Raw genomic sequence first — 25,161 nt, 5'->3', positions numbered from 1 at the left:
AGCAGTTCTGTAGAAACTCGAACATTAGAGTTGTCTTAGCTTCAGCAAACGAAAAATAAATTGAAATCCTCAGTAGAATGAAAAGATCTGAGAAGTTGCAGCAAGTTTTGTTTTGTTTCTTAATCTGGAGAACAGGCTAATGTTCCCATGCTTCCTTCTCCAGTCCCATATAGAAATCATCCGTGGCCATGCAGCATTCACATGCGATCCCCAGCCCACAGTAGAGGTCAGTGGGAAAAAATACACTGCTCCTCACATCCTGATCGCCACGGGCGGTGTGCCCTCACTTCCTCAGGAGAGCCAGATCCCAGGTGAGTCTTCCAGAGGCACACGCTTGTTCATAAGAGTCAGAAAGAGTTTACCGTTGTTTGCAACCTTACCCGCCACTCCAGGGGATCTGCATTGTACCAGTTCTTTGTCTTGGACATGTGAGAGAAGATCTCTGCAGAACCTAAATGTAATTGGCTTAAGTGGCACCTAGTGACAGGGCAAAGGAGGGTATTTCATTCAGCTCCAGGCTCAGGCATCCTGCAGGCCACACAGGGAGAAGAATCAGCGAAAGCCTCATCCTTTGCTTCTCAGCAAGTAGAGATTGTTTCCAGCCTCAGTTTGTCAGGTGGGTCGTGATTTACAAGACATGCGAGACACTTACCATTCTGTTTAAAGGAGACGAATCTTGCAGAGATGTGGCTCCATCAGCTGATTCAGCCTTCTTTATATGCATATTTTTCTCTCATATAAAGATTTAGAAAATTAAAGCAGTGAGGAGTCTCCGAGATGGTCACGTCTGCCTTTGCATTGTATACACAAAGATGAATCGGAACACACTGCCTTATTCTCACATAGGAAACATCGCCCATGTCTCTCTTCCCTAGCTAGATGATAAGGTCTTTGTGGATGGTGATCACAGTTTATACAGCTTTTATATTCTCCATGGATTGGCTTCTTAAGACCCATAACCAACCTGAATTTATATAGAAAATTTTGAGCGTGTATGCATGTATATCTTTTGTCCTCGGAGAGAGGATCCATAAAATTCCACCAGCTTTTAAAAGGGGTTCCTGACTCCCCAAAAGGTAAAGAACAATACTCTAAAAAGATACAAAGATACCATTCTCAAGTAACTTAAAGTTCAGTTGGTAAGGTTAGATATAAACATCCTGATAGGGAACAATCTTCAAGATTAAAGTGGAAAAAAAGCAAGGTGTGGAACAATGTATATAATATGCTGTAATTTATGTCTTTTTTAAAAGGCAGAGAGACTCTACAGATGGACTAGACTCTGTCTGGGAGGAGAGGTGGCACTCAGTGCAGTGCTGACTCCAAGGAGGGAGCAGAGGTCTGGGGTGGGGAAGAGACCTGCCTTTCCCTAGGTGCTCTGTTGTGCTTTTTTGCATTTTTTAAGATACACGTTTATTAATTTAAAACACATAATAAAAACATATGCAAAGAAGTAAAATGAAAGGTAAATGTTCCAAGGTGATTACCAGGCAGGGAGGGTCGGGGCACTCGAAGGTGGGACGGGTTACTGTGAGCTGTATGTGAACCAGAAGACTGACCAGGGAAAGGACTTACACATCGAGTGTTATGTGCTCGAGAAGAGAAAGACCAGAAGACACAGTCAGTGGCTAACAAGTGGGGCTTTAAAAGACATTCTCCCAGCTCAGCCAGTTTTTCTAGCAGTGAAATCTGGAAGCAAATACATTGAGCTGAAACTGGAAGGGGGTTAGAGCCAAATTGTGGAGACATAGAAAGCCAAATTAAGGAATCTCAGTCATTTGTGAAAAGGAATTGTTATTAGCTTATAAATAGGGTAGTGACAAGATCTGAGTGGCAATTTTAGACAATGAATCTGACAGTGACTTATAGAGGTGGAAGGCCAGTTAGAAAGTTGTGGCAGTAGAATGTACAGGATGTGGTGATAGGTTCAGAGCTACAGTGTTAGCATCTGAAATGTGATGGAAAAACTCAGTTCAGAATTGCAGACTGTTCCTTAGTCACTGCTGTTTGCCAGGCACTAGGGGAAGAGGACAGACAGAAGAGACACAGAATGAAGAATCAGCTACTGTATTTCACTGATTCCAAGACACATTTAAAAAAAATACTCACCTCTGAAATCAGGATGTGTCCTTAATCATGGTGTGTGGAATGTGGTGAAATGCAATATTTTTAATAAGCGAGGAGATGGGGGTTGTTGAGAGAAGGAATCACAGATTGACGGCTCAAGACTTTGGATTATTGGTGGAAGGTAGTTCTTTTAACTCAAGTGGTGAACTTGAGTAAGAGATATAGTTTGAGAGATAAACTTAAGGTTCAATTCTAAAAACACTGAGTTTGAAGCAAAGTAGAATTGTATAGTGGAACAGTTATAAGACAGTTATAAATATGGAATGGGACCCTGGGGAGAAGGTCAGAACTGGAACAACATATTGAGAAGTCTTCCCCAGTGAAGGGAGAGTTGGTTGAAGCCTTTGAAGGAAAAAAAGCGGAGAGAAGAGAACCCAGACTGGGCCAGGGGGTTCTGCCTGCATTTGAGGGGTAGGAGTGTGAAGTAGAGGCAGCAGGGAGTCTGTTCATGAGCCCTGAGATGCTCTTAGTTCCTCAGAGAAATTTAATAGTTATTTCATCATCACTGCTCTTATTTCCAGAGGAAATAAAAGTGGTGACTCAAGGAAGATTTCATTGGCAGCTTCCCAAGTGGAGACTTTAACAAAATTTGTCAAAACAGGGAGCCTGATGGCAGGGAATGTATTTGGTTCATGCATGAAACATTGTGATTATTTTATAAGAGAAAGCTTCACCTGTGTGACCTCTGTTGCATTTTCCTACACAGGTGCCAGCCTGGGAATCACCAGTGATGGGTTTTTTCAGCTGGAAGAATTGCCTCGGTAAGCTGCTTTCCTTCCTAACCCCCGCATTCCATCTTCCCCTGCCTCTCATTCTAACCTTTCTTCTACCCCCTGTCACCACTCATTAAATGTAGGTGTTTCCTGAATTCTGTTCTGCCTCTTCTCTTTTTATGACCTGGGCTATCTCATCCAGTCATACCAAATGACTCAAATCTTTCATGCTTTTGGTCAGAGGCTGTTGTAAAATTTTTAGAACCGGAATCAAATGCAGGGTGACTTTGAAGAATGAACAATGAAGTCCAAAAACTATTTTCTTTTCTTTTCTTTTTTTTTTTAACTTTTTTTTTTTTATTGAGTTATAGTCTTTTTACAATGTTGTGTCAAATTCCAGTGTAAAGCACTGAAAACTGTTTTCTCTCTTCAGGTTGATAGGACATCCCTTGGTAAGCGGTCTGAAGTGACCGATTCTGGTTTTCAGAGCAGCTAATGCAGAGGCATCTGGATAAACGAAGCCTCTGTCAGCCTCACAAAAATAGGTTTTCTGAAATTGTCCTTTATATGTGTTTGTCCTAATAATGTTAGTAAACATCTGTCACGGGTTTAGAGACTCAGAGAGAAACAAGGTAATGAGGAAGATTGCTTTTCTAGTTTGAAGAAGCTGCCAGTTGCAGGCTGCCCAGATTAGAGGGAGCCTCCCTTCACTCGACAACAGATGGCACCTGGAGCAGGAGGCGGGCCCTGCTAACCCGGAGACTGGCTTTTATCTCCTCGTGAGCAGTGCTCACTCTGAAGTCATCGTTGCTCAAGCCTGCCCCACCTGCAGTAGGTGCTGCCCATTCAGCGTGAGGTCTTAATCCCCAGCTTTTATGTGAAGGCTTTCCTGGAGGGTGACTAATAAGCCCCGTTCATACCTTTGCCGTAATTCACCTGGAGCCACAGATGGTTCCTCAGGGACAAGCAGGTGTCTTTGCGGTCCCCTAGCTGCAGTGATAAATGTCCCATTACGATATGCCGACCAGGTGATCTTCCGACTGTGAGGAAAGCCAACAGTCTTTTTAGATTTGCTGCCTGGAGGGCATACAGTGTGCTAGAGAACAGCCTTTCTTCCCTCACATCTATCTGGTTTTCGGGGTGGGCAATACGAGACGTGTGAGAATGGATGCAGAGATGTGGTCGTGACTCATCGTGTTTAAATGATAGGATTCAGTCCAGACTCGCCCTCAGAGTAGCTTCCTTCTAGATATCCATCCATGAGCCCTCCTACCCTGTGGGAGCTGACTCTTGGTCTCTGTGCTTTAGTGGGTCCCTGGGCATGTTTCCCCTCAGGTGTGGGGGGACCACTACCCATGGCATCTAGTGCAGTGCTTCATAAAAGCAGGACTTAAATAAGAAATGTTTGGGAAGAGGGAGAAGATGGAGAGGGAAGAAAAGAAGGAGCGAAGACCCAAAGAAAGGAAAAGGGGTCAACGTATAATAGAAAAGAGGAAGGTGGAGATGGAAGAAGAACCCTTTATAGTTTCCAAATGAGACATTCTTTTCACACTCTGGATTGTAGGATAAGAGCTTCTCTACCTCTAAGTTATAGCCATTTGGGTTCATACCTCATCCTCCATCCAGACAGTAGCCCTCTGAAGGCAGAAGCTCATACTGTGGGTACTTTACATGTGGAAGGTGCTAAAGAAAGATTTCCTTTCCTCTTCCCTGATTGTTTACTTCTTTCCCAGGCACTGTAACAGTGGTAGACTGTGGTGGCCTCAGACCTTTGTCCAAACACGCATCTAGAGTTTAAGATGCTTTCTTAGACCAGAATTTGTTCAGGGCATCTAGTTTCACTGCAGATCTATCCTACAAGTTAAAAAGGCTTGCTTAAACTGGCCTTTCATCATACTGCAGTTATTGATGGAATTTAACACTGACCAAGGAGAAACAGCACAAGAGAGTGACTGAGAATGTGATGGTGGTGAGAATGTGATGCCAGTTTTAATTCTAGGTGGGAAGGTCACTGCACGTGGAATCCTCTCTAGTTTCAAAGGCTTTATATTTCCTCTCTGAAGAAATGAAGCTAAAGGATTTTTAAAACACCTAGAAATAGATTTCCCTTCTATAAAAGGATATTTTCTACTTAAAATTGCTGTGTTAGCCTAGATTGGATCTTGGGACAGAAAAAGATGAATGGAAAGGCTGGTGAAATCTGAATAAAGTCTGGGGTTTAGTCAACAGTACGGTGCCAATGTCAGTTTCCTGGTGTTGACACTTGTATGGTGGTTTGTAAGATGTTAACTTTAGGAAAAACTGGGTGGAGGGGTATATCTGTACTATCTTTTTAACCTTTCTGTGAATCTAAAAGTATCTTAAAATTAGCGTCTGTAATAGCGGTAACCCTGTGCTCTCGCCGTAGCCGCAGTGTCATTGTTGGTGCAGGTTACATTGCTGTGGAGATAGCCGGGATCCTTTCCGCCCTGGGTTCTAAGACATCACTAATGATACGGCACAATAAGGTAAATTCTCTCCTTCTCCCTCTCCGTTCCTTGATGTTAATCATTTTAAGAAAAAATCTACAGTGAGCATTTTCTCTTGCATTGTCATTAAATGCCAGGGTGCAAAGCATGTGGAGCTGGTTGGTCTGTTCCACGTGGAGTTGCATTGAAGGTACCTGAATTAGGACTTAATGTCCTTCTCAGCCACCAGCTCTCGCTGATGATAATCGTTTTGATTTGATCAAAGTGGCTGGTATTTCCATCATGAAGTGGGAGATCGCGTCAGATGCCTTAAGGCATACAGGCTTAAATATAAATACTAGTTAAATTGAGCTATCAGGTTAATTTCTTATTCTGAAAATCAGTTTCGTTCCTAATGATCAAGTAGTGTTGGATTATTAACAGTCAAAAAGTTGTTACTAAATTAAAAAGGAAATGTGGCAAAGATATTTACACAACTATGTTCATCGCAGCATTAGTCACAAGAGCCAAGAGGTGGAAGCCACCCAAGTGGCCGCTGATGGGTGAATGGATAAACAGAATGTGGTATATATCCACATAATGGAATGTTATCGAGCATTAAAAAGGAGGCGCATTCTGACACACGCTACAGCCTGGACCTTGAGGAAGTTTTGCTAAATAACATAAGCCAGTTACAAAAAGACAAATGCTGTGTGATTTCACTTACATGAGGTATCTAGAGTAGTCACGCTCACAGAAACGGAAGGGAGAATGGGGTTGCCAGGAGCTGGGTGGTAAAGGAAATGGGGGGAGTTTTCGTTGAAAGGGTGCAGAGTCTCAGTTTTGCAGGAAGAAGTAGTTTGGTTGCACAAGGTGAATACACTGAACAGTATGGAACTATACATGTAGACATGGTTACTTTGGTGAACTTCATGTTGCATGTTTTTCATCACGACAAAATAGTAATAGAAGAGGAAGTTTATAGATTATCTACTGGAACCTCATATTGTACATGAAGATATTAAGGCCCAAGCGAGGTTTTTGTGACTGTCAATTAATGTCAAAACTGAGAGTCAGCTAAGGTCTGAGAAAGTCCAGGCCAATATTCTTTCTGCTAAAATGCAGCCTCCAGGTTCCCCTTTACTTGATGAAGTGCTGCTTTATGTTTTGTTGATGAATCGTGACTCAGCATAGCTTGTGGCACTATTGGAGCTTTCAGAGAGACACTGGGGCAGTAACAAGAGTGTTGGCCCAAGAATCTGGCTGTCCCCAACAAGTACGTGACTTGGGCAAAGTCTTTTAATGCCTCTGGGACAGTATTTATCAGATCCTGACCACTCAAATGCCATGAGTCGAATTCCTGATTATTTGAGCAAATGGAGGGAGATGGGGGAAACCAGTAATCCTGGTCAGCGTGTACTCCAAAGAGCTTTCTCTTTGACTTTGAAACTCGTCCTGTATTTAACCCCCAGGAGATGTATGTCCTGAAGGACATTTTTCACAGGGAAAGATTATTTTGCATGGCTGGAATATATGTCCAGCAAATGGGAAGGAAGGACAAGGGCAGAATGATAAGTAGCCTGAATTTAATATATAAATAAGTAAATATCAACTGTACTTCAGTACAAAAAATTTTTTAAAAAAGAATGAGGAAGCTCTTACTGTATTAATATGGAATATTCTCCAAGATGTATTCAATAAAAAGCAAAGTATAGAGAGAGCAATATGAAAAAAGATGCTGCTATGTGGCTAAAAGGGGAGAAAAAAGAAAAAGATGTGTTTGTGCTTGAATATGTATCGAATATCTATGCTTCCATCTATGCTCAGGAAGCCACTCATATTAGTTGTCTATTAGAGGAGGAACAGAGTGGCTGGAGCACAGGGTGAGAAGAAGAGTTTTTATTGTATATCATTTTACCTTTTTGAATCTAAAATATATAAATGTAGTACATATTTTAAAATAATTTAAAATTTAAAAAATAGTAAGTAAATAGACCACATCAGTCTATCAGTAGAGGGGATAATTCCTGCATTTGGAAAACTAGCTTGGTTGTGGACAGCCACACCTCTCTGGGCTTCCTGCCCTCCCCCACCCCCAATGCACCCAGCTCATTCTTCTCTCTGTCCTGGTGTCACTTTGTTCTGGAAAGTTCTCCCAGAGGTGGGACCTCCCACCTTTACTCTGCCTGTGTGTTATCCCAAAGAACTCTCTAGAGAAAGAAAGATTTCTAAGTAAAGAAAAGTTGCCAGACAGTGACAACTACTGTTTAAGACTAGTCTCCCCAGGGCAGTAATGGAAGACATCACAGGAACATTGAAATCCAACTGGAAATAATATTAATGGGAATTTTGAGAAAAGAATGAAACCTGGAAGCAAAAACATACTGTTATGCTGATTCTATTTCTTATTTCAGCGATGTTATACTATAGAATTCATTTGACTCCTAATTAACTCGTCTGTATACGATTCTCATATTCATGGAACTTCATAAGGGCAAGGATTAGAATAGCTATTTCAGCATCTTAAGCAAAATTAACAGATGATGATGACACCTTTCTCTGGGGATATTAGATACTAATAACATTGCTTATTCTTGTCAGTGCCAAATGCTTTTTAAATCCTTCAGTTCTATTTAAATTAATATTATCCATTAATCTATCCTATGACACGAAGTTCTACAGGTTTATTATATCTTAAACAAATACTAAGACTAGTATTAAAAAAAAAGAGAAATCTTCAAGGCCATGCTGTTGACTTTTCTGCCTAGACAAGGAGATTTTATTAGAGGATCTTTCCTTAAATCGTATAAGAGGGAAAGCCGGCCCTAGAATCCTAAAAGGGGAAAGAGAGTGTCTGGTCCCTAGACTTAGGGAAAAGAGAAGAGCTTGGAAGGAGAGGAATGTGGTACAGGTAGTAGAGGCCTGAAGGTTGCCTATGGATTTAACTCTACAGAGGAGCTGGTGAAGTCAGGTGTGATACAGACATTGGTGGCAACACAGGACAATAGACTTATTAAAACTCCATTCACAGTGTGGCCAAGAACGAAGAAGGAAGAGAGGGGCTGATACTGAAATTCCCCTCCCAGGTTTGTTGCCTATCTTTAATTGAGTTTAATTCTTTCCCACCACCCCTCCCTTGGCTGCCTCTGTTTGCACACAGGTGCTTAGAACTTTTGATTCAATCATCAGCTCCAACTGTACAGAAGAGCTGGAGAATGCTGGCATAGAGGTCCTGAAGTACTCGCAGGTATGACCGAGCCCAGGGCGAGCTTACTGCCCGTGGTCGCCTATCTGTTACTAACCCCCGTGGTTTTATCAACACAAGCTCTGCGTCTATCACATTCAGTTTATTCCTTTCTAGAGTACTGCCAGGGCTTTTCTTTATCCTAAAATTTGTATTTCATTAATGTTCCAATGAAATCAAAGTGTAAAAGATTAGAAATCTGGTCGTTGAATTTAGTTTAGAACTAAAACTGGAATTTTTGTGCTCAAAGCGCTCATTGAACATCCTTCTTTTTCCGGAAATATTACAAAATCTAGTTTGAATGCACATCCTTGTGGGTTTTGTAGATGGAAAGAATGATGAAGTTAATTTACTTGGTATTTTTTTTTTATTCTCAGGGAACCATTACATGTCAGATTTTTTAGGAAAATCTTGTAAAAATTTTCTTGTAAAAATGACTTTCTTCCCCCCAAAGCTTTGCCCTTTGAGCATAGGCCATGTCATAAGTAATGTAATAAATGTGAACTTTTTTTGTGGATGCCAAAGTGCTGGACTGGTGGTCAAGGTCAACATCAGAGTCACCTGGGGACTGTCACTAAACTATGTGTGCTCTGCACTCTCTGGACCTGATCTGACCCCCTCCTCCATCCTGATTAAGAACATTCAGGGAGAAACAGTGATTGTGCAGTTTTTTTTAAAACTCTATTAATGATGCTGTTACAGCCAGTTGCAAATCACTGTGCTTAGATTTATGATTGAAAATTTCATCACAACTTTAAAGACACTATATTAAATACACTTTAAAATACTTTATTTTTAAGCTGAAGCGTCAGGGTCTTGATGGGAATTGACATTTCTGGCCACTGGCTGGATGACTTGAGGCCACCTAGGATACCGTCTTGGCTCCAGGGGATTCTAGTGTGGATGGCCTTTGAGCAAAAGTAAATGTGTCAGCATGTGGTGCTCATATGTAGGATTCAGTGGTGATTTTTTTTTAAATGTTAAGAATTCTAGTTTCCTCTTTATTTACTTCCCTTCCCATCCACCACACCCTCAATTAACAAATTTTATTTGCCAATAGGTCAAGGAAGTTAAAAAAACTTCTTCAGGCCTGGAACTCTGCATGGTTACTTCAGTTCCTGGTAGGGAACCCACTGTGACCACCATTCCAGATGTTGACTGCCTGCTCTGGGCCATTGGGAGGGACCCAAACTCCAGGGGCCTAAATTTGGACAACCTGGTAAGCTGACCTAGTCTGCCTAAGACATTCTTTTACTGCCACAGTTTTGTTGAGAAATAATTGACATATATCACTGGATACATTCAAGGGTGACATATGTACATCATCATACAGTTGGTGTAAACCAAACAGCATGATGGTTTGATTGACATATATTGTGAAATGATGACCACAGTAGGTTCAGCTAACATCCATCTTCTCATACAATAAAAAGAAAGTAGAAAAGAAAAACAGGGGGAAGAAGTTTTCTCTGTTGAGAACTCTTAGGATTTATTCTCTTTAACAGTAGTGTTATCTGTCGTCATCATGCTATACATTACATCCCTGGTACTTACTTATCTTGTAACTGGAAGTTGGTACCTTTTGACCACCTTCCTTGCCTCAAACGTTCCTGTTTCGGTTAGTCATCCTGTGGTTACCCCCTGACCCCCACCCTTGACCCCAGAACTTGGGTGGGTTCTGTTGGATTCTTTTTTCTTTATTCCATGTGTCCTGTTTGTTATCACATCCCATTGCTTCTTCCTTTGAAATGAAAAAAACATTTTGTTTTGTTTTGTTTTTCCCTTTCTAATGTCATCACCCTAGATCAGGTCATTATCTAGCCATTTCCTGACTAGCCTCCTCCTTACAGATTTCCTTTTTAACTATGATACCTGTCTCTTTAAAGCCCTGTAGTTTTTCCTTATTGTCTATGGCTCTAGTCCAGATTGATGGGTGTGTGACCATCTTGGGCGTTGTGGCATTCGGGGACGGGTACAGATGTGAAGCTGATCTACCAGTGCTATAACTAGCATTCTTATTTGTTCTTTTAAATTTTGAAGGGCATTCTAGTAGAGTAACCTGGGGCTTGGGTCCCAGTGCTTGACCCAGTTTTGAACCTTAATTCTACTTCTTGTCAGTTTCATAGCCTTATGAGCAGCTTTATTACCCTTTATATAAATATGAGAATAAAAATAGTACCGGTCACATTGGGTTATTGAGAAAAATAAATGAGAAAGTGCATGCCAGTTAATTTGCTTAGGTGTTGGCTTACAGTATGAACTCAGTAAATGTTAACTAGCCGCTCTTGATAATGAGGAGGAGGATTTTTCTGATATGCTCACCTACTCTACAAGTAATAATGGAATATTTTATATGTTTGAGGTTTACATATTTGGTGGGGCCTCTTGAGCAGAGCAGAGCAGCTTGGTTTATGTTCTAATAATAGTATCTGTTATAATGTGGATTCCTTTTTCATTTCTATATAAGGTTTTTTTTTTCAGAATTTTACAAAGTAAAATATCCAGGGAGATATTTTGCTTGATTTTAATTTTATTATTCAGTGACGTTTAGTAAAATTTAGTTATCTAGTTTTATATTAACAAACCTAGTCACCTAGCTTTCACCTTTCAAGCGCTATTTTGCCATTGTGTAGATACAGGCATTGGTAGCTCCAGTTTTCAACTATATTTGCTGAATTTTTTAAAAACGAGGCAAAATTTTCAGTCTTGTTTAACGTTAAGATAATATTTTTATACTGCAAATTGAATGATTACTATATATAAGTCTTATCAACATGCTACTAGCCTGATTTAATCTTGTCAACAACTCTTTGAGGGGTGAGGATGAGGAAACCAGGAGCACAGAGGTGATAATTCACCAGACTGTAAACTCCACAGGGTGTGGAGATGTCTGTATTATTTACCACTGTATTCACAGTGACTAGGTTAATGCCTTATTTACACTAAAAAGTTAAGTTTTTGTTGATAAATAGGTGATTATACAAGGTCCCATAACTGGTTAGTGGCGGAGCTGGGATTTGAACCCAGGTCTACCAGCTCCAGAGCTTGCACTCTTAACCACCACACTACCCACTTCCTGTCCCCACTGGCTCTCTACCTCTCTCCTGGGAATATATACACCCGGAATCTACAAAGTCACTAGATAAGTGTGACATGTCTTCTCGGAGCAAAAATTCAACTCACTATAGAGGGAGAAGTTTTAGTTAAAGGAAACATTGGTATATTTTAGAGTAGACTACAAATTTTGTTTGGGTCTTCAAAGATAACATGGTAAGGAAGCTTCAGAGAAACCTGCTGTTGATGACTGCTTCAGGCCGTGCTCCTCTGAAGTATAAGCGAGCAGGCTCCAGGAGGAGTGCTCCCATGGAACAAGTTGAAAATCACTGTCTTAGATGGACTTCACAGCTATAGCCAGTACCGTGTCTGATAGTGAAGTGACTCCTTTCCCTGCTTGCCTGGCCAGTGGAGTTGTCCAATATAAGGTCCAATCTTGTCAAAACTCCTCAAAATTGGATAAAACATCTACCTTTTAAGCAAAAGATATGAGACTTGCCAACTTGCTAAGACGATTTTCACCTTGTGGTTGAGTCTTGTGGTTTGCTGGAGGTTCAGGCTGAAGAGGAGCCTGAAGTGAGGTAGGTGCAGAGATTTGATCTGTGATTTTTTATGGATAGGCCAAATACTTACATGATGTCCCTTCACAATTTTAGGGGATTCAGACTGATGACAAAGGTCATATCATAGTAGACGAATTCCAGAATACTAACGTAAAAGGCGTCTATGCCGTTGGGGATGTGTGTGGAAAAGCTCTTCTTACTCCAGGTAATATTTCTTCTTTTTTCAGATAAGGGAGGCTCTGTGTGTTATATAAAACTGCTCATCTCTTCACAGTCAAATCAGCTTAAGCTTTAAGTTAAAAGAATGAGTATCTTTATGCCATCAAAATGATAAAAGTGTTTCGAAACAGATGTTGGTTAGGTACCTGACATTTTCAGAATAATACTCATTTTTGCTTTAAAAATCCTTTGGATAGTATTCATTTTTCTTTAAAAGATTTTAAAAGTGCTTAGCGAAGACTGAAATTTTTATATAGATGATAATCTCCCTCTGAAGAATGCTGTAAATTAGAACCTGAGTTGTGTGTTGGTGACTGTGGAAGAAAGTGGTTTTGTGAAGAAGTGATTTAGAGTTGCTTTCTTAGATGACAGTTTAGTCTTGACACAACCAGGATGGACCCCCATCCTCTGAATCCCATACGTCGGCTACTTCCTGAGTTAACTGGCATCATTTCAAGCTCTTTGTCCCACTTCTGTTGGTGACACCCCTCCTCTGCTTTCACTCTGTACCCCTCTGGGTCCTCACCAGCCTTTCCAAAACGGCCCTGGGTCTTACTCAGAATGGACACTTCCCCAGTCACACACCCAAAGCTTTTTAGCTCCTTTAGGAAGTTCTCTAAACAAAAGCAAAATAACAAGCAAAGTCTCAAGAACTTTGTAACATAATCTAACAGCTGAAAGTTTTGTTGTGTGTCCTACTGATACCTTATTTTGGGAAAAAGACTTTGTCAGTTTGAAATCAAACAAATTAATAACTAAAAAAAAATTAATAACTGATGCTTTAACTGAACTCAGGCAAACTTTCTAAAAGACGTAAGAGTAAAAACAGGCTAAGGAGGATAATTTTTTTTAGTTAATAAGAAATAAAATAATTTTAAAAATAAACTTTAAAAAATCTTCCTGTGAAATGACTATAAAGTAGAACTGAAGATGTTCAAAACTAATATAGTTTGCTGCATAAATATTGTATCAAAAAACTAATATCCTCATCAAGAAGTAACTGCCAGATGATTAGGAACTTGTAAATGTGTCTCTCTTTTTTTAAAAATCATAATAGAAAGTACAGAATTCACATAAGCTGACAGTTTTGAATTGTTAACTAAGGCATTGATAGGTCTTCGTTATATTGAACTAGATACTATAATGAGCATTGATGGAAAACTTGGTCAGAAATAGTATGTTAAGCTAGATGGATAAATGGTTAGTAGAACAATTCTGCTGTGTTAAAGAGAACAGTGAGCTAAACATTTATTTTAAAATCTCTTGGTAGTCGCGATTGCTGCTGGCCGAAAACTTGCCCATAGACTTTTTGAGTGCAAAGAAGATTCCAAATTAGACTATGACAACATCCCTACGGTGGTCTTCAGCCACCCCCCTATTGGGACAGTGGGACTCACAGAAGGTAGGTATTTAAAAATGAAAGTCATTTGTGATTTCTTCCCCTCCTCTGCCAGCTTTAAACTAGGTGTCTGTCAGTTGACTAAATCTACTTCAGCCTTCTGAGTTAGATTTCTTTTTAGTTAGACTCTTAACACAACTCCAGTTTCCTCCCCAACTACAAATACTTTGAGAATATAATTCCTTTTTCTTACACACCCCATCTCTTTGACTTTTTTTTAGCTTTTTAAATTTGAGCTAATTTCACATTTAAAGAAGAGCTGCAGAAATAGTACAGAGGACTCCAGCAATAACATTTTTACTTTATCATTTTCTCTCTTTATATACATACATACTTCAGTATCTGTTTCCAAAGAACAAGGTGGTAGGTATCCTTACAGAAACACAGTACAATTTTCAAATGAGAATATTAAAGTTGATACCATATTAACTAAACTTTACACCTTACTCAAATTTTGCCATTTATCTCGAATAATTTCATTTTTAACATTTTCCCCACTAAGTCCAGGATTCATTCCAGGATAATGCCTTATATATAGTTTTCATACCTCCTTGGTCTCCTTTAGTTGAAAGACAAAATTCCTCAGCTTCTCTTTTGTCTTTTGTGTCGTCAACGTTTATGTTGTAGAATGTCCTTCATGGTGGTTTTGTTTGATATTTCCTCATGATATCATTCAGATTATGTATTTCTGACCATCTCTCCGATAGCTCAGTGGAAATATTTAAGTTTCTAATCGGTGCTATTTTTCCCCTGTACATATAGATGAGGCCATTTATAAATACGGAAAAGAAAATGTGAAGACTTATTCCACCACCTTTACCCCAATGTATCATGCGGTTACCAAAAGGAAAACAAAATGTGTGATGAAAATGGTTTGTGCCAACAAAGAGGAAAAGGTATGGGCAAAATCCAGTAAGCTCAAGAGTGTCTTCAAGGTTGGCAGGGATGGAAAGGTATTTTGTTGAGGGCAGGAAGGGAAGAGACCAAATAGTTAAGCTTTCTCTGATTCAGTGGTACAGTCCCACTTTAATCTCTCTCTCTCTGTTTTGGGATTCTTCATATTTCACATAGAAAGAAGGGTCCACTGCTTTTAAAACATAAAAGGGAGAGGGTGAAAACCACAAAAAGCTCACTGTCATTGACCAATAGGCCAGAATAGATAGGCAACTCACAAATAATGGTAAGTGGAAGAATTTAATGTAAGATAAATTTAGATTTAACATAACCAGTCAGTGAGGAAGAGGATGTTTATTTAGTAAAATGTTCTGAGGTAATCAGTTATCTATTTTTGATTTAACTTTGAATAAATACCAAACTGTTTTCCAATGTGGCTGCACCATTTTATGTTCCCTTCAGCAACGCACGAGGGTTTCAGTTCCTCCACATCTTCACCAGCACTCGTTACTGTCTATTTTGTTGTAGCCATCCTAGTGGATGCAAAGTGGTATCTCATTGTGATTTTGGTTTGAATTTGAACAAGTTTTTTTTTTTTAATAATTTTTGAAATAAGATTTGTTTTGATATTAGGTCAGCCTATTGGTCTTTTCTACAAATTGAATTAAATATTAAACTGGAACTTAGCAATATACCTTGTGAACATAGCTCTGTGAGGGACAATGTCTTAGCTGAAGATTCAGATGTAGTTTCCAGTTTTTCTTATTAAAAAGAACATAGTCCGTATCTGATTCAGTGGCCCTTACACCAAAAGCCACAGGAGGTAATCCCTGGCTTATAGAAATCAGCATCTCTGGCAATTGACAGAAGCAGACAGTCAGCACAAAGAGAAGAGAGTAAATGGTTTGGCAGCAAAATAAAGATTGCTGTTTCTTGGTCCTGAGTGTTCAGTAGCCTGAGATTTCCAGGTATTAAATCAGCAGGGTCCTTACTTACCTCTTCACATCAGTTATTTCCTCTCATATCATTTATCATTCATTCATTTGGTATAAGCATTATCTGACAATCTACTAAAAACTAAGGACCAGGATATGGAGAGAAATAATATAAGGCTCCTGCCATCACAAGAGGCTCTTCATAAATTCAGTTTAGATTGCACTATCTAAAAATCTGGCTGTGTTTATTGTATATACAATACTTGACTTGAGGGTTTTTTGTTGTTTTAAATTGAGATATACTTTTTTCCCAATGGTAAAAATATATATATAACATAAAATTTGCATCTTAACCATTTTTAAGTGTACTTTTCTATAGTATTAAGTATATTCTTGGTTTGTTTTTAAAAAAAATATTTTTGTGGCTAAATTTTATATTCTCCAGCTTTGCTTTTCAACAGGCTGTTTACCCTAAAAGTATTTGCTGGAGGTGAACATTAATAGTAGTTTTTAAATATATTAAGAAGCTTCATTGGAAAATGTGATTTGAAACAAATGCCTCTTTATGGTCATTCATGCAGTCAGCCAGCACATATGGACTGAGGGCCTCCTAAAGGCTATCTTTGTGCTTGTCTATACAGACAGAGTGAGAAGCAAAAGCAGGCAGTGTCCCCTCCATCTAGAGAGTAACGACTCCTGGGAAAGATGGACTGTAATTGTCCAGTCCCCAAATAAATACAACATTGCAGTTGTGATAGGACCATGATGGAGAAACATTGGGACTGAGAGATCAGGTGGTGGATAATTGAACTTGGTCGGGAAGCTGGGTGTAACTATCTGAAGAATGAATAGGTTTTAACGCTTAAAAGAGGGGAGGAAGGTGTGTCCAGGCAGAGGGAAAAACTTGCGCAAAGGAGAGAACATGGCAAGTACTCAGGACAGGAGGAAAGCTGGTGAGGCCAGAGTGAGGGGGACCGGGAGGAGAGCTGTGGAGGATGGGCTGGGGAGGGACCAGACTACACAGGGCCTTGTGGGCTGTGTTGTGCTGTATCAGAATTTGAGATGTACTTTTTTTTAGAGATTTACAAATAATCAGATATCTCTCATGACTAATAAAAAATACTTTCCTGTACCTAATAAAAAATTATGTGTATGTGTACATAGAAGGAGATTTATTATAAGGAATTGGCACATGCAGTTACAGAGGTAAAACTTTTTACTTGAAGGTTTTTTCTTTTCTTTCCCAGGTGGTTGGTATCCATATGCAAGGAATTGGATGTGATGAAATGCTGCAGGGTTTTGCAGTTGTAGTTAAAATGGGAGCAACAAAATCTGACTTTGATAATACCGTGGCCATTCACCCTACCTCTTCAGAAGAACTGGTCACCCTTCGTTGAGAACCCAGAGACCCACACGGCTGGCAGCTGGACCAGTAGACCTTCAGAAAGGAATCAAATAATCAAGTTTACTTTCTGTTCCCATTTGATGTATTTCTTTATTGTAATCAACATCTTCCAATAGTAGAAATTTTCGGTAAATATATAGAACTTATTTATGTTTTTAGAAATGTGTTTCGTTATCCAGAACTGATTTTCATTTGATCACATCTCTCAAAAATTTCTGGGTTTTTAAATTAATAGCTCTGTGATAACTTTTTTTGTTTTTTGTTTTAGCTTCATACCAAGTATAAAACTATATGAAGTACACTTAAATGAATGCACTTGAATGAATATTGCTTGCTAATTTGTACAGAGGAAGGTGACAGCAGCTCTGACGTTTAAGTAATGCAAGTGCACAGAGTCATCCTATCTTATTTTTGAAGCCAGTACTATGCTCTGTGTTTGCAAAGCTGCTTCAAGGATGTGACCTTTCTCTAAAAAGCATATAACTTGAGAGGCCTGCCTCCTGTTTTGTATTCTTTCTTCTGTTTTGAATGATTAAAAATGATTTGTGTTACTTTTATGAGATGAAGTACATCAAATTTGGGAGAGATTTCAAGAGCCAGTTACATAAGCAAGGGACATTTTAGAAGTGATTCCTGCTTTCAGAGGAGAGAGACTACTTGCAACATCTCTTCCTTGGCTAAGAGTTCATATTTCAATGAATGATTTCCATTTTTGTACGTGTTGTCATTTTGTTTTTTTTTGGAAACTATTTTGAAAAACCTGAATAAAATCACAGGCTTTACTTCTTATAAAATTTATTATATGTTTATGGGTAAGTTTATTTTCTAAGAATATTTCACATTGAAGAATCAGATACCCATAGGGAGAGCTACTCTTAGTAGGCTTAAGACCTTATGGGGAAGAAAAGAGATTTCACTTTTATAAATAAAGACCAGAAGTATAAAGAACATTTAGCAAATTTAATGGTTGAGTTGAAAGAACAGTCTAGAAATCCTAGGTTTTTAGCATTTTATTTCCATCAGCCTTTACCAGCTATATAAGCTGGTTCAATTTCTGCATGGTTTTCAGTAGTGACAGGATGACCAACTGGAAGCTGACAACCAGAGTGCCCATGTGTGGTGTCTCCAGCATGGTGTCTCACAGTTAACGGGCTTACATGGAAGCTCCCAGAGATTGTTGAGAGATTCCTAGGCAGCTGCTGCAAGCTTTATGACCTCACCTTGGGTGTTCTAGAATATCACTAATGTTACATGTTATCAGTTAAGCAAGTCACAAAGGATTTAAGAGGAATTGAATTGGACTTCAGCTCTCCATGGGAAGAGTGGTAAAGAATTTGTGGCCATCTTTAATCACACATACCTGGCAATCTACTCATTTTATAGAAGCACCTTTGTGAAGACTTCGTTTCTTTCATAGTCTTATGCATGTGTTATGTGTTCCCGTAACACCTGTCACATGAGAGGTCTACACTGTGTGTTCACCTTGTGTATGTCATTTTACACTTAGGGTCAATCATTTCTATATTCTCTATTTGAGTTTCATAATATTCCTAGTGTATCATGCAGCAACTTTGGCTACAAGAGACAAAAGTATGATACTGTGTGATTTTTGATACTAACATCTATAGTTAAAAAAAGCCAACATTTGGATTCCTAACTTTTCTGAAAAATTAGTAGGTAGGATTTTCAGGTCTTCAGCAAACTTTTCCCTTTTCATGAGTCTGACCTGTATATAAATGAAGAGCTGTGAGAGGTGGATTTAGAAGATGATTTCCACTGTGCCCTACTCTGAGAAATACTCTTTTATTGCCATTATCACTTTTACAATAATTTAGCATGTTGATTCTTCAATAAAGATCAGAGTCAACATTTTAAAGGTAAGAATGATTATATACAGTCATTTCTGGGTTTTGTGTAGTATATTTCAAGTGATATTTAAAATGTTGGGAGTAGTGTCAAAAGATAAAAAGTGTTGAATGGTAGGGCTGGGGTTAAATATAGATTTTACATAAAATTTGTATGAAAACATTTCCCCTTTTAAGTTACTTCTCTGTAAGTTGTAGTAGCAGACATTTGTCCTTTTTGTGTGTTCAACCTCTAGACTCCGTAAGTTTAGGGAATCCCAATCTTACGAGCCTTGGAGACAAAGCCCAATGCCACACATAGAACCAGAATGCTAGGTGCATGATTTCCGTGGCTCCCTTGCAGCTAGGGAGAAGACACATGTCATAGGCTTGGCCAGTCAGATGCATCCATTCCTAACCACTCAGAAGCCAGTGATGCAAGAAACAGGAATAGGAGAATCCATTCTAGTGGCAGGTGACAGCAGCTGTGGCAACAACATCACAGGGCAACCTGACAGTGGTCCCAGTGCTTGCCATGTTGATTACTAGCTATGGTTTCTAGAATACCATGACAACAATGGTGACTTTGTTGGCCCATTTCAGAGTCATAGTTTTGGCCACTATGGCTCTGGCTGCCTAATCTCTGAACCTGGATCACTATCCATCCCAAGATTCTGTGAGCTACCTTACATAGAATATATTCTAGTTAAATTAGCCCATGTCAGTTTCCAATGATCCTCTAAGAGCTGTGACCAATACAGTTTAATTTTTCTAAAATAATCTTGACTTACAGGAAAGTTTATCCATCTATTGTAGCACTTACTGCTTTGTCATTGTTTTTCCATGTGTCTGTTCTTTGCTCCTTCCAAAGACAGAGCACACCCTACACATATTTGTACTGTGTGTTCCTCCTGTTTACTACGGTGTCCACTACTGTTGGGTTGAATGACTGGGATTAGTGGAAGAGGACACTAGAAAATTAGATTGTACTGTTTGGAGAGGTCCTTGATAAACGGATGAGAAGATTAATGAGGAATCATTGAAGGTTGTAAGAGGAGGAAATGCCACCAAAGTGGGACTGGAAGATGAAAATGGAAATAGAGAGCAGGATGGGAGATCAGCCATGAGTCTGAGACTCCTTTGTGTGAGCTGATAAAGGGCCCGGACCAGGGTGGTGGCAGTGCAAATGGAAAGGAACGCATACAAGAAAATGAGTAATGAAACAGCAGAATTTGTGAAATGATTGAATTTAGGGCTTGAGGGAAAGGGAAGAGTCAAAACTGGCCCTGATGTTTCCAGCATGAGGGACTGGGAGAACATACCATTGATAGACCATTAGTAAAATACCAAGACAGGCAGAGAAACTGGTTTAAAGAGGACAGATGCTAAGTTTCAGACATGCCGAGTTTGTGGTCTCAGTAGGGATCTGGAAATACAAAAGCTGGAGTTTAGGAGAAAAGTCAGGACTAGGGAGACAGATTTGTGAATTACACACCTGGAGGTCATAGTGAAAGCCGTGAGTGAGTGTGAGTGTGTGTGTGTGACCTTAGAGAAAAGAGACAGGAGTAAAGTCACGGGGAAGGAGCTCTAAGGAGAAGTGTCTTGGACCACTGAGCCTAAAGACATAGGAAAGTTAAGAGGAGTGTCAGTGTTCTTCAGCCAAGGACCACAGGAACCCCGATCTTTGAACAGGTTGGGTTATTGATGGGGAGGGCTAACAGAGGGTAATGGGGTATCTCAGTAAGAGTTCTTTCTAACAAAGAACCTATTACAGGAAGTGGGCTTTCACTGTCCAAAAGGAGAATGATGTGATTTAGCTGTGAACACCAGATTCATTTCCAGGTATCACGGGCTGTTCTTTTCTTCCCCAGGAGGTTATTGGTGAGTTTTTAGATTCCAGTTTTAGTAGATTTGTAGGGAGAAAAAGAAAAAATGAAAGGAGCTTCTATGGTTGAAAAAGCAGCAACTTCAAACTATTCATTCACCCATTCAAAAGAATTCATTATCTGCCTATTAAAGGCCAGCTCTGAGGGCTAGAAGATTGTTAGGGAGGGCAGGGCAAAGCTATTTGAAGATTAAAAAATTCTGTACATATTTTTCCTGAGGAGATGGAGTAAGTGGGGAGGGGAACTGAGGCTGCTGGCCCAGGAGGTGGTAACTGAAGAAACAGATTCTTTCACAACAAACACCAAACATTTTTTAATGCTTTTAAAAATGCCTTCTTTGTCTTTCATTTTGTGTGGGTAAAAAGATCTGTCGGCTTCAAGATTAGGGATAATGGATGTGGTTATCCTCATTACCACCATGCCAACCTCTGAGCTACATCCATGGTCCTCAGATATACTATGCCAAACTTGAAAACTAGCCCAGTCTGCCGTTCTAGCCTTATCTCCCATTTCAGACTCCACATTCCAGCCAGACTGGAAGGACAACTCTTCCACCCCAGCCAACACCTTCTGTCCAGTTAAAGACAGCGTCTTTGCCATTTCCAGCACCTTCTCTCATCGCCTCTTCCGGGTCTCTGCCTGCGTTATCCTGACTTCCTTTCCTTACCGCTGACTCCTCTCCCCCAGCCAAAGCAAGTCCTCTGTCCTCCTTCCAAAGCATTTGTATTATACCTCCTAGAGCTCTTTTCACAGTCTGACCTGCCCTCAAGATCTTTGTTAAACTCTTTGAAGGCAGAAAGCATGTCTTATTCACTTTAGTATTTGTTTATTCCTCCTTATACTCAAACATAGTAGATGATAATTGTTTGTGGAATCAAAGTACACCAGGGACAAGTGAGTCAAATTATCCCAAAATGTTAAACTTCTCCCATTATAAAGTTGACAATTTTGACAGGTCTGTCTATCCATTTATCTACCTATCTGTCTATCTACCAAGAGTTAGCGCCAATATATTGGTATCCAGTGTAAAATATAAATTATATTATATATAAAGAGCTATGTCTATATAGAGATCTCTGTATGTGTGTATATATATATATCTCCTATAAATTAATGAGAAACAGTTCATTTAAAGTAGGCAAAGTAAATGATCAGACCATTCACATAAATGAAAACTGAATGGCCAGTATGTTTATGAGAAAATATTCAACTTCACTAGCAGTCAGGCAAATAAAAATGGATACAAAGAGATCCAAATTAGATTTAGAATACATATATTTGATGATATGTTCTACATACATGGGGGCAGACCATGATGGTTGTCTACTTAGTAATTACCTGCCTTCTTTCTGTTGGCAAAGCCTCAGTTTTGTTCTGAATTTCACTCTGCTTATCCATGTGTTCAGAAAGGGCTACTCCCTTACCACCCACAAAAACGTGAGTCAACGTTTGTGAGTTGAGGTTATCACAGTGGTTTCTTTAACAGTGATTGATTGGTTTAGGCAAAGGCATGTAACTTCAGCTTGGCCAATAGCTACCCAGGAGGAAGTCTATATGTAGAGGCAGGGTTTCAGATAGATAAATGAAGATGACATCGAACTTTAAAACTTCTGCAAATCAAAGGAAATAACAGAATGAAAAGGCAACCTACAGGATAGAAGAAAATAATTACGTCTTATATCTGATAAGGGGCTAATCCAGAGTACATAAGAAACTTCTAAAACTCAACGAAAACCCTGATTTTAAAACAGGCAAAGGCTGAATAGGCATCCCCAAAGAAGATATACAAATGGTCAACAAGGGCATGGGAAGATGCGGGACATCATTAATTATCAGGGAAATGCAAATCGTAACAGCAGTGAAGTATCACCTCATGCCTATCAGGACGGTTACTATCAAAAGAATAGAAAATGACAAGTGCTGGTGAGGACGCAGGGAAATGGGAACACTTGTGTACTGTTAGCGGGAACATGAATTGGTACAACCATTATGGAAAAACAATATGAAGAGTCCTTAAAAATTAAAAATACTGTATAAATATTTCACTGGGTTCCTGTGAGGATTCAATGAGCTAATGCATGTAAAGTAGTTAGTATGATAGCTAGTGCAGAATAAACTCAGTTACCCAGGGGGGAGGGTTTGTGGGAGGTAATTAGGTCAAGTGGGTGGAGCTTTCCTGATAGGATTAGAGCTTATAAGAAGACAGCAGAGAGCTTGCTTCCTCTGGCTCAAGGTCCTATGACTAGTGCTGGAGCAGATATATCCAGGCCAGTTCTGTCTGGCTCCCATGCCAGTGTTTTAACCCCTGCAGATTAAGAGTTACCAAGTGGAGGCAAGAGCAAATTTTTTTTGGAGCAAGTTTGTGAGAGGATTGCAGAATAGCAGAGTATGCCACCACAACATATGTCACTTTGGCAGAAGGATTGTTTTCAGCTGATGGCAACTGAAGTAGATATAAGAAAAGCTCTCTGCCCTCTATGTGCCTAAACATAGGACAAAAATTTGTGCAGTTTGTGCCCCATACTCTCGCTACCAGGAAGGACAAAAGTTAATCACCAGAGACATCTCAGAGATGGCACCAGAGACATCTCAGAGATGGCACCAGAGGAAGCTACATGACAAATTTTACTAACTAGCCCTTATCTTCCGTTAGTTTCCTCAAAAATTTGCCTTTACACAATTTACCACCTTAGAAATTCAGAGTCCTTTTTGCTCAAAATCTTGTCACTTCTCTAAAATTTCATTGTTCTTTTGTTAAGGTGCCAATTAAGCTCAGGTTCTAAACATCCCTTTGAGTGACTCCATCTCCAGGTACTCCTGTGTGTGTGTGTGATGCACATGCTAATAACTTGTTTGCTTTTCCCTTGTTAATCTATCTTTCGTTTGTCTAATTAGAAGGCCCCAGCATGAGAACTTAAAACGGGTTGAGGAGAAAAAAAGACTCCCTTATGGGATGAATGACTGAGAAGGGAGCAGGGTCCTGGAAAGATATTTTCAGGATTACGCACGCAGGGAGCATCAGAAGGCAGGGGAAAAGGCTCCAATGGAGGAGACTGTCAGTGCTAGAGAAATCCAGGACAGGTGAGGAGCAGAGTACTAAGTTTAGCTCTTGATTTGTGTAGATGTAAGCTAATTTGCTTTGTTGGCCATTTTGGGAATGTAGGTATCTAATTAGTTGACATGGATTAACTGGTGAGGGGAACTGAAAGGCAGTTATTATTTGATGGCAAAATGAAGTAAACTTATTTGCCTTCAATTTTCCTCTACCAAGCAATTCGTTAATGTGAAAAATTAAAATGTAAAATGAAGCTGCTACACAGAAAAATGAAGTTCCGATATATGCCACAACACGGGTGAACTTGACAACATCTTATCAAGTGAAACAAGCCAGACACAAAAAGACAAATATTGTACTATTCCACTTATATAAAATATCTAAAATTAGGGCAAATTCAGAGATAGAAAGTAGGTTAGTAGTTACCAGGTGCTGAGGAGAGGAGGAAATGGGGAATTACTGTTTAATGGGTACAGAGTGAAATGTTTTTCTTATGCCTTCCCTAGGCCCTAGGTCGAGGCTGCCCATCTGGCTTCTCATTCAATCTTCACAATAGTCCAGGGCAAGTAACCCATTGTGGTAGTACAATTATTATTCCCATTTCCCAGATGGTAAAACCGAAGCACAGGTTAAGTAACTTGAGGAATAACCTGTACAATGTAAACGACAGCTTCAGAATAGTTGAGCACTGGCTATGCTGCTGCTTTACGCTGTAAGAGTGAAGAAAGGACAGCCGCAGGAAATCTGACGCATTCCAATACATTGCAGGCTGTGGACACGGTCAGTTATCTTTTTCGTCGCTTTATTTCTACCCCTTCATGTTTCTTCTGATTCTGAAATCCTTTTCTAAGAGAGTTCACGGGGATCGCTGTTGGGAGTTCAGAAACTCAACTTCACGTCAGGATTTGCTGTACTGCCTTGGGTAAGTCATTTAATTTCACTGGGCCTCTTTTTCCTCCCTTGTAAAAGAGAGAGTTGGAACAACGTTCTTTGAGTTTAGGTGATGGTGACTGGCACTTGATGTAAAGTCACAAGACACCAGATAGAAAATAACTTGAAAAATCTCTTCGCCACTAGGGTTAAACAGATACCAGCGCACGCTGCAGGAGGATCTAGTAGCTTTATATTTCTTAAAAACAAAACAAAACAAAACAAAACAAAACAAAACTGAAATCTGTTTCCACTGCTGTAAAGGAAAGATAGCTTGTCTTCTAGTGGCGGCTACTCGCTTCCAACCTAAGTCCCACCCCCAACCACGCTCCCGTCGTCATGGAGACCCGGGACGCCCCAGCTGGCTGATTCCCTTTCCGCTCTATCCAGGCGGGGCGCGTAATGACGCACGCGCGTTCTCAGCGGCCGCGGTGGCTGCCGGGACT

The 25,161-nt window shown here is 39.7% G+C and overlaps 1 protein-coding gene across 1 annotated transcript in view; it reads left to right on the top strand.

The window, feature by feature from the left end:
- Positions 1 to 17,798, top strand: part of GSR (glutathione-disulfide reductase) — a 43,312-nt gene extending 25,514 nt beyond the window's left edge. Inside the window, exons 5-13 of the mRNA XM_010953219.3 lie at positions 164 to 311; positions 2,834 to 2,888; positions 5,248 to 5,347; positions 8,448 to 8,534; positions 9,592 to 9,750; positions 12,242 to 12,353; positions 13,638 to 13,769; positions 14,529 to 14,662; positions 16,843 to 17,798. Of these exons, the coding sequence (XP_010951521.3) occupies positions 164 to 311; positions 2,834 to 2,888; positions 5,248 to 5,347; positions 8,448 to 8,534; positions 9,592 to 9,750; positions 12,242 to 12,353; positions 13,638 to 13,769; positions 14,529 to 14,662; positions 16,843 to 16,992 (1,077 nt within the window). The 3' untranslated portion in view covers positions 16,993 to 17,798. The remainder of the gene's footprint in view (positions 1 to 163; positions 312 to 2,833; positions 2,889 to 5,247; positions 5,348 to 8,447; positions 8,535 to 9,591; positions 9,751 to 12,241; positions 12,354 to 13,637; positions 13,770 to 14,528; positions 14,663 to 16,842) is intronic.
- Positions 17,799 to 25,161: the final 7,363 nt, after the last annotated feature.

The sequence above is a fragment of the Camelus bactrianus genome, chromosome 26 (genome assembly GCF_048773025.1).
Source record: "Camelus bactrianus isolate YW-2024 breed Bactrian camel chromosome 26, ASM4877302v1, whole genome shotgun sequence".
Taxonomy (NCBI): domain Eukaryota; kingdom Metazoa; phylum Chordata; class Mammalia; order Artiodactyla; family Camelidae; genus Camelus; species Camelus bactrianus.
The sequence above is the reverse complement of the archived record's forward strand: the minus strand, read 5'-3'. Positions and strand labels throughout refer to the sequence as shown.